This window comes from Cornus florida, unplaced genomic scaffold (genome assembly GCF_030987335.1).
Source record: "Cornus florida cultivar Cherokee Brave unplaced genomic scaffold, ASM3098733v1 CherokeeBrave_3.0.0_Hap2_Chr08, whole genome shotgun sequence".
In the NCBI taxonomy this organism is placed as follows: domain Eukaryota; kingdom Viridiplantae; phylum Streptophyta; class Magnoliopsida; order Cornales; family Cornaceae; genus Cornus; species Cornus florida.
Genome location: NW_026775578.1, coordinates 71,019,200 through 71,031,981, shown reverse-complemented (window position 1 = coordinate 71,031,981; position 12,782 = coordinate 71,019,200). Strand labels below are relative to the sequence as shown.

The 12,782-nt window shown below is 26.6% G+C and overlaps 1 protein-coding gene across 1 annotated transcript; it reads right to left on the bottom strand.

Annotated features, from left to right (window-relative positions):
• Positions 1–7,215: 7,215 nt before the first annotated feature.
• LOC132271984 (small ribosomal subunit protein uS10y-like) lies at positions 7,216–10,116 on the bottom strand. The gene is made up of 4 exons (XM_059773504.1): positions 9,985–10,116; positions 9,720–9,845; positions 9,158–9,271; positions 7,216–7,580 (listed from the first exon to the last, which is right to left on the bottom strand). Exons 1-4 carry the CDS (start codon positions 10,082–10,084, stop codon positions 7,438–7,440), a joined length of 483 nt encoding a protein of 160 aa, XP_059629487.1. The 5' UTR covers positions 10,085–10,116; the 3' UTR covers positions 7,216–7,437.
• Between the last annotated feature and the right edge of the window lie 2,666 nt (positions 10,117–12,782).

Here is a 12,782-nt window from a genome sequence, read left to right as displayed (position 1 = left end):
AGTCTAAGAAATATACATTTTTAGAATAGATGAAGGACGACAAGAAAAAGAAAAAAAATAAAATAGAAAGAATTGGGCATCATCATAATAGGAGGTCAACTCAAGTGCTATGTTGTCCGTATGGAAATGTTGCTTCCAATTTTTCAGAGCCCGTATTCGAACCTTGCATGATTCCTTCAATGTGTTTACTCCATGGAATGATAGGGCATGACAAAGAAGAAACGAAACATATGCAACCTATTTTTCAGGGAATGTCATATTGGAAGAACAAAAAAAATTAAAAAACAATAATTCCTTAATAAAACTTTAAAGTTCTTTTTTTTACCTTTTATTTTTTTCAAAGAGTTAAGCAATGTAAATATATATACTAATGTGCAGTTGCTTCGATAACCTAGTATATTAGTACTTTCTGTAGATTTTGGAATCCCAAGTTTCGACCCTCTGTATCTACTAATCTAATATCTAACATTTATTGCCTTGAAAACACACACACACATCTATATCTATACTATTATTAAATGTGCAAAATGTTTTAGTGTTTGAGTATTTCAGTATTTATTTATTTATATAAAAAAATATTTATTAATTGATATAAAATAGTTTCTATAAAACTCTAAAAATTATATAATAAAATCAATCAAATTCTATATAAAACTCTTATTTTTAGTTCAATTTAAAAAGAATAGTTATTTTTTATTGATAATTATCACAATATAACCGGCCCTGCCCGGCCTGGTTATGATTATGTCATTATCAGAAAATGATACATATCATTATCCTATTAATCTAAGAAGCCTATAAATAGAGGCATGGTGGAAGGAGGAAGGGGTACAAAAATTGAGAATTTTATAAATTCAGAATTCCAGAGTAAAATACAGAAACCCTGTTAAAGAGTTTCAGTATTTATTTATTTATATCAAAAAATATTTATTAATTGATATAAAAAAAGTTTTTATCTATACTATTATTAGATGTGTAAAGAGTTTCAGTATTTATTTATTTATATAAAAAATATTTATTAATTATTATAAAAAGAGTTTTATCAATACTATTATTAGATGTGCAAAGAGTTTAAGTATTTATTTATTTATATAAAAAAAATATTTATTAATTGATATGAAAAGGGTTTTTTTTTTTTTTTTAAAAAAAAAAAAACTCTATATAACACTAAAATGTAAATAATAAAATTTAAATTAACCTATTTACCTATTTATTATTATGAAATTTTTAGTAAAAGAAAATCTAATTAGACAAGAATTATTAATATAAAAAATATTTATTAATTGATATAAAAAATAAAATAATTTTTCTAAAACTCTACCACAAATTAACTTTTATTATGAGTTTCTTAATAAAATTAAATTTAATTAGATAAGGATATATTTAAAGAAAATAAAATAATTTCTATAAAACTCTATCACACAAGATAAAGATATATTTAAAAAGTTTCTATAAAATTCTAACACAAATTACCTATTTATTTATTATGAGTTTTTTTTAATAAAAGTAAATCTAATTAGACAAGTATTATTAATATAAAAAATTATTTATTAATTGATATAAAAGAGGTTTTAAAAGAATTTATAAAAAACTCTAACTGAAATTACCTATTTATCTATTTATTATGAGTTTTTTTTTTTTAATAAAAGTAAATCTAATTAGACAGAATTATTAAAATAAAAAATATTTATTAATTGATATAAAAAGAGTTTATAAAAGAGTTTATATTAAACTCTAACACAAATTTTTTATTTATATATTTATTATAAGTTTTTTAATAAAAGAAAATCAAATTAGACAAAAATTATAAATATAAAAATATTTTTTAATTAATATAAAAAATAAAATAATTTTTCTAAAACTCTACCATAAATTACCTTTTATTATGAGTTTTTTTTAATAAAAGCTAATCTAATTAGACAAGAATTATTAAAATTTAAAAATATTTATTAATTCATATAAAAAGAGTTTTAAAAATATTTTTTATAAAACTCTAACACTTATTACCTATTTATCTATTTATTATGATGATATATTTGTACAAAATAAAATAATTTCTATAAAACTCTATCACAAATTATATATTTTAATTTCAATAAAACTCTATCACACTAAACAAAGATATAATATTTAAAGAGTTTCTCTAAAATTAAGAGTCTAATTAAAAAATTAATCTAATTAGACAAGTATTATTAATATAAAAAATGATTTATTAATTGATCTAAAAAGAGGTTTTAAAGAGTTTCTATAAAACTATAACACAAATTACGTATTTATTTACTTATTATCAATATTTTAATAAAAAGAAATCTAATTAGACAAAAATTATTAATATAAAAAATATTTATTAATTGATATAAAAAGAGTTTTTAAAAGAGTTTCTATTAAACTCTAACACAAATTACCTATTTATTTATTAACTTATATGAAAAGAGTTTTTAAAGAAAAAAATATTTTTTAATTGATATAAAAAATAAAATAGTGTTTTAAAGCTTTACCAAAAAAAAGTTTTTATCTGTACTACTCCGTATTATTAAATGTACAAAGAGTTTCAATATTTCAGAACTTATTTATTTATATAAAAAAATATTTATTAATTGATATGAAAAGAGTTTTTTTTTTTTTTTTAAAAAAAAAAAAAACTCTATAAAACACAAAAATCTACCTAATAAAATTCAAATTAACCTATTTATCTATTTATTATTTATTATTATGAATTTTTAACTAAAAAAAATCTAATTAGACAAAAATTATTAATATAAAAATATTTATTAATTGATATATAAAGTAAAATTTCTAAAACTATAAAGCAAATTAGCTTTTATTATGAGTTTCTTAAAAAAAGTTAAATCTAATTAGACAATGATATATTGAAACGAAATAAAATAATTTCTGTTAAACTCTATTACAAATTACATATTTTATTTTTATTTTTCTTAATAAAATTAAATCTAATTAGAGAATAAATTATTTCAAGAAAATAAAATAATTTCTATAAAACTCTATAACAAATTACATATTTTATTTTCAATAAAACTCTATCACATTAGATAAAGATATAATTAAAGAGTTTTTATAAAACTTTAACACAAATTACTTATTTATCTCTTGATATTAAAAGAGATTTTAAATGAGTTTTTATAAAACTATAACACAAATTACCTATTTATCTATTTATTATGAGTTTCTTTAATAAAAAGAAATCTAATTATACAAGAATTATTAATATAAAAAATATTTATTAATTGATATAAAAAGAGTTTTTAAAAGAGTTTCTATTAAACTCTAACACAAATTACCTATTTATTTATTTATTATAAATAGATTTTCAAAAAATAAAATAATTTTCTATAAAATTGTATCACAAATTATCGATTTTATTTTCTGTAAAACTCTATCACATATAACCTGTATTTATCTATTTATTATGAGTTTTTTAATGAAGGAAATCTATTTTGACAACAATATATTTAAAGAAAATAAAATATTTTTTAAAAAGATTTTGTATAAAACTCTAATACAAATTACCTATTTATGTATTTATTATGAATTTTTTAATAAAAGAATATATAGCTAGGCAAGAATTATTAATATAAAAAATATTTAATAATTGATATAAAAAAGAAAATAATTTTTCTAAAACTTTACCACAAATTAGACAAGGATATATATATTTAAAGAAAATAAATAATTTATATAAAATTGTACCACAAATTACCTATTTTATTTGCAATGAAACTCTATCACATTAGACAAGAATATATTTAAAGAGTTTTTTTAAAACTCTAACACAAATTATGAAAATTTTACCACAAATTAACTATTTTATTTTCTTTAAAACTCTATCACATATAACCTGTATTAATCTATTTATTATGAGTTTTTCTAATAAAAGGAAATCTAATTAAACAATGATATATTTAAAGAAAATAAAACAATTTCTATAACTCTATCACATTTTAATTAATATAAAAAAGATAACTCTATCACATATAAGTATATAACCCTTGTATTTATCTATTTATTATGAGTTTTTTAATTAAAGAAAATCTAATTTTACAAAGATATATTTAAATAAAATAAAATAATTTCTATAAAACTCTACCACAAATTATCTATTTTATTTTCTATAAAACTCTATCATATTAAATAAGGATATATTTAAAGAAAATAAAATATAACCTAGGATCTTCCAAAAACCACAAACTCCATATAATAAACTTTTATATCAATTTCAATCTAATGTATTATTAGTATAATTGAATTTCTATTTTAAAATTTAATTAAAAATTAATATAATTAAATTTCTATTATAAATTAAAAATTATACTAAATTTTAAATTACCTAATAAAATTCAAATTACAAATTAACTAATAAAATTGAAATCTATACTATTATATATATATATATGTTTATATACTTTTTAAAATATTACCTAATAAAATTTAAATTACAAATTACCTAATAAAATCCAAATTACCTAAAAAAATTTATTACTTTGCAAAACTTAAATATTTCATTATTAAAATAAAAAATTATTAATTAATAAAAAATAAAACATAAATATTTCAGTATTAATATAAAAATCTAAAATTTTTTATTAATTTACGAAGCTTAAACTTTATCACCAATTTCAAAATATTTCAGTATTTATTTATTAATATAAAAAAATATTAATTAATATAAAAAGAGTTACAAAAAATTGTAATTTTTTTGTAACATTTATTGTTACAAGCTTCAAATCAATATTTAGAAAAGAAAATATAAAAATAAAAATTTTATAAGTTACAAAATATTTACCACATATATTGCACTTTTCCTAGTACAGACAAAGGTAAGTTGTACAATGGGTTACATGGGTTATCATGCTAATTTGTACAAACTTGGCCCAATATGGCTCATCATAACAAAAGGCATGTCGTGAGAGTAACCACCAGGCCTAAGATTTCATATAACCATAATTGACGAAGTATTAAGTTCAAATAATACCACCATATTTTCACGTGCCGAAGGACATGTTGTGTGTGTATGAGTTTTTTGTCAAGCTAATATATTAAAAAAAAAAAAAAAAGTTATACATGTTACAATTTTTTGGGTACAATTTGACGAGCTATTTTTGACTCTCAAATATCTATTTTTTGATCTAAACGACCCAGCTATCAAAAGCCATAATATTTATTGCGATTCATGTAATTGTTTTGGCCAAATTCTGTCGCTTAGAGTTCTAAAATTTTATTTACCCATTTAATCTTATGAAGACTTGAACCCTCAACTAGAGAAGGTGAGGAAGTATCACTAGGGGCTGTCGTAGTATAATTTATATAATATTTTATACAATATACGTTTATAAAAGCATTATAAGAAAAAAATAATAATAATAATTTTTGATATTTTATAAATTATATAACATAATATGACTTGTTAAATTAAATAAAATATATTATGATATATATTGGAGTATATTATAAATAGCATTATTATAATGAACATTACTTGCCTCCTACCCTATAACCTAGCTGATGTGGACAAACAAAATTTTTAACCCAAAGTTAAAACAATTTAAAACTATTACTAAAAAACTGGATCAACCAATTTTTAACGGGTTAACGGGCTCCGGAAGGAATTTCCTTCTCTCAGCTGATGTGCACCAACAAAATTTTACTAACCCAAAAATAATTTAAAAACAATACTAAAAAACTGGATCAGCCAATTTTAAAGGATTAACGGGCTAAAATTAAAACCCAATCAGAAAAATCCCACTTTCAAACTCATCGTCATTCTCATCTACCTAATTGATCTCCAGCAACACTTCATACAAATCTGATATCCTTACATATATATATATATATATATATATATATATATATATATATATATATAATATGAAGTACATAAAAATTAGAAGACGAGCGATAAAATAAGAAGACAAGGGGAGGTGGGAAGCAGCGTGGTTGTGGTAGTAGTAAGTAGTGTTTAAATTGAGATTAGGACTTTGGACACAGGTTTATACAGAGAATTGCTACAGATGAGAAAGATGCGCGGTTGCAAAGGGAGAGCTCTGCAGACGAGAAAGAGAGAGGGAATGTGAGAGACATTGATCCAATTGCAGAAGGGGCAGAGATCGCGCAAATAGAATTGAGAAAGAGAAACACGAGTGGGAGAGAGTTGTAATATCTGGTTATCCGTTTCTTAAACCGAGAATACGGGTTTGATCCAATAATAATTGTCTTAAATTTTTAGACACGTTTTATTTTTGTTAGCGCACAGAATGAAATTCATTCTCATATGGTACAAGGCAAGTATTGTCCTTATGTAATCTTAATGTAAGACGAGAACTAACATGTCTGTGTAACCTAGCGATATCGGACTCCTACTTCCCAAATGAAGGTCAGGGGTCCAAGTTTCAGTGGAGTTATGTGTGTGTAAGTACAACTAAGGAAAAAAAAAAAAAAAAAAATGTAAGACAAGCCTTGTAATCTTATTGTGAGATAAAGTCAAAATCGTTCAATGGGCTATCTGTATCTCTTTGGTACATATATCTACCAATCCAATCAATTCAATTCCCCTGCAAACCTACAACCTTGTTACAGAAAATTCAGAAATCCTTGAAAATCAAAGCATGAAGCCAAAATGTGTACATTTTTACAAATGTGGTACATCAAGAAACCCATTTAGCTACAAATTCAATCTCCAAACCCTAAAACCATACCCAGGTGTACATTTTTACCTACCCACCTACATAGGCATATACAAAATGTGTTTGTGTATGTGCGTGTATGTGTTTATATGCACCTACATGGATTTTATAGAAAGAGAGAAGAACAAAGTCCAAAGATGTGTGAAAAACCATCATAGTAATTTGGAAATAATGAATTTAACTCATTTCTAAGGTAAGAATGAAATTTCACATTGCTCCAACTAACCAACAACTATAACAAAATGACAAAGCGTTGCCAAAATCAAAAAATTAAAAAGGAGAGTCGCAATAAACAGAGAGTCAGGGTGGTAAGTGTAATTTACCCCTTTTTTTTCCTCTCCCAGGTAGGTCAATAGAGAACTAAACAGTCCGGGGGTCAAGTGTAAATTCCAATATCAATACCCTAGATTCAAGCTACATTTGGAGGACATGAAGCAGATTACATAAATCTATAAAGTTATTGTAACAAGAATAACATGTATTCACAACAACGCGAATAATTCCGAGTCCAATGACATTAATAAAAGAAACAGTATCTATTTGATGCTTTTTCATAGAAATAGGTTCATAACATTAACCCAAATATCCAGAATATAAAAATTTAACAAGAAGAAAAATAACAAGAATCCTTCTCACACAATATAAGTAGCATCAAAATTGTAACTCCAAAAAGCACTTGCTACAAAGACCCTGATAAAAACCTTCTAAGGAAAGAGAGGGTTACGAAACTGTGGCATATTCAAGAATCTGCAATGGTAACCTCAACCTCAACGCCAGGTTCAATGGTGATCGAGGTGATTTGCTTAACCACATCTGGGGAACTGAAGAGGTCAATCACTCGCTTGTGGACTCGAAGTTCAAATCTATCCCATGTGTTGGTTCCTGTGAATAAAATATTTAAGGTTCACAATTTTCAAAATAGAAAATTGTCCCAATAAACGTCTTGCAAATCCCAAGCAAAAAGCATTTGGATTGCTATACAAACACGGGACCATGCTCGTATCTGTAATAAATAGTAGGATACAACAAAACGCAGTTGTGCAAATATATCATAATTGAACACATTGTCTAATGCAGCAGATTAATATGTCTATCCTATCTCAAGAGAGGTTTCAGCTCCAAAGACCTCCCACCCTTGCTCAATGAGAAAATGGGTCAAATTTTCAGCCAATTGTCTTGATCGTGGGATATCATTGAGAAATAGGAATCCATGTTATCAAAGGATTTCCTGGGCATGAGGCCTAAAACTCATACTACATTTTGCAATGTAACAATGTTGTCGATATAACCATAATATTCTAAAAAAGAGGCAACAATTTGTAAAATCCATTTACAACAAAAGATATGCAGGATATCAAGCACATTTAAAGCGAACAAGAATTCTGCTTTGTCGCTGAGATGAATTAAGTGAAACATTCATCAATTTAATGAAGCAATAGAAAACGATACTGCAAAATGAGGTATGAAAAAAGAATGAAAAATATACAGTTGGTATAATCTACATATGTTTAATAGAAGAATCAAAATGGATCAATTACTAATCAAAATTTGCAGGTCATACTCAATTTCTGGTTGCTATGTCAAAAAACAGTACAGATAAACCAATTAGCCCCTAAATGAAGTTGGCACTACTCCACACTCCACAGCACTTTAAATTTGAAACATTATTCTGTTTCTTGGAGAATTTTTACTAAGCAACAAAATGAAGATGAACACCCCACGTTTACTTTTCTGAATATTGGGTAAACTAAATTGAAAATCAAATTTAAAAACAACAAAGACTGTTATTTTATTGATATTCCAAGATCAGATTAGACTATGTTTTACACATTCTTATGATGATAATCATGATACAATAGTTAAATCTAGGCCACTAATAAACCTCATTACTAATTCAGTGATCCTTTCAAACCAAAATGGTACTACATACAACACTAAAGTAAATGCAGTTGAAAAATATTATTTCATAATTAAGACAACCTAAATCACAAGCACAGTACAGTTTGGGGAAAAGAAATATACTAAGAAAAAGGATGCAATATCCTTGAAACATGTTAATGTAAAAGAACAGACAAAATTCACTTAATCAACCCAAAAACCTCTTATCCTAATATATTATTCTTACTACAATCAAATAGAAAAAGGATACATGTATGCTCCAGGAAATGATTTAATTATCTTGATGGATGACAGGAAATACTGACAAACTGTAGCATACATATAACATATCATAACTGCCGATGAAGGCTGAAAGATAATTTATTTCAATAACAATTATTTGAAGTCCAGATCTTTTAACAAATTTTTTTTTCCATGAATGCATCTTTTAACAATTGAGAATAACATTTGTACTTGTCTTAATCTAAAGTATGATAATTTCTTGTTTATACTCAACAAGCAAGCAGAGCTATTCACCATAATAACAATAGAGAAGAACTCTTTCCATTAGTGAGTTATACCTTCACCACAAGGGGTCTTTCGGGTAGTGATATGTAGAACCTTTGTTGGCATTCTTACTGGTCCCTTGACCCTCAGCCTCTTATCCTTGGCACCGCGAACCAAATCAGCACACACTATCAATTGAACCCAGAGTACAGACACAACAAACCATATTCATTACATCATTCCAAAAATAAATAACAGTCAAATGAAATAATATTTGTACAAACACAACAAACTAGAACCAAATCAGCACACACTATCAATTGATCCCAAAGTACAAACACAACAAACTAGATTCATTACTACACTCCAAAAATAAATAACATCATCAGATAAAGAAAAATCCCCTTTTGTTCAAACAACCTTCTAGAACATATGAGATACATTTCATAAGTTCTGCACAAGCTTACTGATTTCATATAATTTCATCATATTAAACGGATAATTATCCATTCAAATAACTAAAGCAAAATAAAACATATCTAATAATAATTAAAGTACTCCAAGAAATAAATTAATCGACAACAATAATAATGATAAAATCGAAATCGGTCTGGTCAAAATGAAGTAGAATAAGACCTTTCTCGAGGTTCTTGACGTTCTTGGAGGAAAGAGTGATTCTGATCTTGTGAATCTGCTCTTGGGGTTCCTCCAAACCTGCCTTAGTCGGCTTCATCGGTGCGTACGCCATTGTTGCTACCTTTTCTACAATAAACAATAATCGAACAAAAATCCTTACCGTAAAGACAATCGAGTGAGTGACACAATTACAACGTATACAGCAGAAAACAAAACAGTTCAATAAATATACACATACACATACACATTTGAAAGATATAAATACCTGTCGAATAGAGAGAGGGAGCTGCGGAGATGTTGAGTAGAAGCCGCTCTTCACCCTCTTCAGATGCGATTAGGGTTTCAGAAGCCTTTGTGGTGTACATTTATATATGCAAAAATTACTAGTTAGTCCTAGTAGTTAATTTTAAAGACAAATCATTCCTGCACTAACAAATATGGTAGCATTTCATAAATGTTGGTTTTATTCCTATATTGCCCCTTTTTATAGGAATATCATAAATGTCATTTATGTATAAAGGGTAATTACACTGACCATTCTGAAGGGTTAGATTAATTACACAACGGGGTGTGCAAAAACACCGACAACCCGAAAAATTAAACCGGACTTGATCAAATTGGACGGTTTAGGCTGGTTCTATAGCGATTCGGTCCGGTCACGATTTTAAAATAATGGAACAATAAATTTTTGATTCGATCCCGGATTAGGGTCCTATAGGACCGAATCGGTCCAGACAGAACCGTTATAATATATATATATATATATATATATATATATATATATATATATATATATATTTATTTCTTTATATTATATACTCTCTCTGTCCCAAAATACATGCCCGCTTTGGGAATTGTGACTCACAAAAATGTGAGTCACAGTTCCAAAAGTGGCCATTAATTTTGAGACGGAGGGAGTATATAGCTATACCTATATACTATTCTTAACTTTGCAAGGGATTTCGGCATAACGATCAAACGTGAGCTAACATTCATCACAATCTGATTTTTTTTTTATTTGCTTTTGTTTCTCCCAATGTTTTGATTTTTGGGTGTGTGCCAACATTCCTCCACTATCTCCTTTTTTTTTTTTTTGCTCACGCTGCCTCATTCACTTTTTAATTCTTATCGCTGCGAAATTCAATTCGGTCATCGCCATCGATCTTTTATCGATGCCGTCGATGACATCATTTCTCACACACACACGCACTCTCTCTCTTTCTCTCTTACTTTCAATTTATATATCTCTGAGTCTCATGGTGTGTTTGCACCTCAAGCACAACCAACAGCGACAACGAATTAAGTTTTTTAGTTTTCAACCATGGATTTGTCATTATTTTTAGTTTTAGCAAGATTCAACCCTATTTTAATATCTAGGGTTTTGCTTTGGGGTCTATTTCACCCACTTTTCCCTCTCTCTTTTCTCTCTCTATTTTAGTCTTGGATTCGGGAATATGAATGCTTTTATTGTTATTTTTGTTGTATATACAATTCAAAAAAAAAAAAAAATAGGGAAATAAAATTCAACTAGAACCGTGAAACCGAACCGAACCGAACCGAACCCTTTTTTCACGGTTTGGACTGGTTCGGTTTCATGGCTCAAATGGTCTAGTTTGGTTTTAGATTTTTTGGAATCGTAGGGAGCGGTTTGGTTCCAAAAATCCTCAAAATCGGACCAAACTGGACCGTGTGCACCCCTATTACACTTTGAGTAAACCATTCAACGTTATTACTTTGATTTCTTCTAGACTTATTTGTTACTGCCGTAAGTGACTTTAAGTGTGAAAAATCAATAATGTCCTTATATTATTTTTGTCATTTCATTACAATACATAAGGGTATTATTGTCTCTTCATATAAAGGATGGACAAAGTTGTTATTTTATAAAATTTGATTAACAGGTCTATCAGAGGAAAAAAAAAACACAAAAAAACAGAAAAACAATAAGGATGTTGTTGAGCCCATGTGTCAAATCTGATAGAATATCAAAGTGGTAAACGTTAAATGGCCTACCCTTGTGTAATTTGTTCAAACTTTAAGGGAGGTCAGTGTAATTTGCCTTAAAAAAAATTTCAAAGAAAAATATATACAACTTGTATATATATATATATATATATATATATATATATATATATATATAGAGAGAGAGAGAGGGAGAGAGAGAGAGAGAGACTTAAATTTACATAAACTAACCTAGGTTAGTTCTTTAAATCATTTATTTTTGAAAAAATATAAAAAAAGTGAGAATAATAATAATAATAATTCATTAATTGTAAATGAATATAACATAAAAAGATAAATATGTAACTTTTTGGGCTTTGTTTTAAAATTTTACTAGTTTTGGTGATGGTTAAAACTGTATGTATTTTTTTTTAATTTTTTTTTTTCATTACTAGTTTTGGAGCATTATTGTAAATTGATAAAAATTACAAATTATAGGTAAAGTAATATTCGGCCGCCCCGGGGGGGGGGGGGGGGGGGGGGGGGGGGGGGGGGGGACATGGTGTTTGCACCTTAAAATTATTCGGCCACATAGCATCAAATAATTTGACAAAAGTTCTTACTTTAATTAATTAAAATTAATTAATTGTTGGATGACTTTTTATGATGGGCTGCAATAATAAAGGATTATTTCAAGTTAATGTAAACACTCGAGTTTGTTAATAAAAGATATATACTGTGTTACTAATAGGACTCTTATTTAAAAATTGGAGTCTAAAGTTACGTCAGTTTTATTTCAAAAACACGGGCATTTGGATAAGCTTAAGACATTTGGATAAGCTTAAGGCAAAAGAAGTTTTCCAATTCAAATATAATATTTGAATTTAAAAAGAATCTCCTGAAAGAAACCACTACAAGACTTCTCTATAAATAGCACCAGAAGAAATCTGTACGATGGTCCACGACCAGAACATCAGAATTTCATTTTATCGATACCTTTTATTCTCTGTAAATTTACTTAAGTCTTTTCATTGTATTATACTTCTTTTGCTTAGGAGTAGTATTAGAATCCAATTCTTATGCTTGTTTCACTTGTATAAGAATCCTACTTATGAAATAAAA

Bases quoted from the DNA above. Each gene is read 5' to 3' on its own strand.
- LOC132271984 (XM_059773504.1), bottom strand. From the start codon at position 10,084: ATGTACACCACAAAGGCTTCTGAAACCCTAATCGCATCTGAAGAGGGT. The intron at 9,846-9,984 runs GTATTTATATCT...TGTTTATTGTAG, and splicing joins TCCCTCTCTCTATTCGACAG to AAAAGGTAGCAACAATGGCG. The intron at 9,272-9,719 runs GTCTTATTCTAC...TTCAATTGATAG, and splicing joins CGTCAAGAACCTCGAGAAAG to TGTGTGCTGATTTGGTTCGC.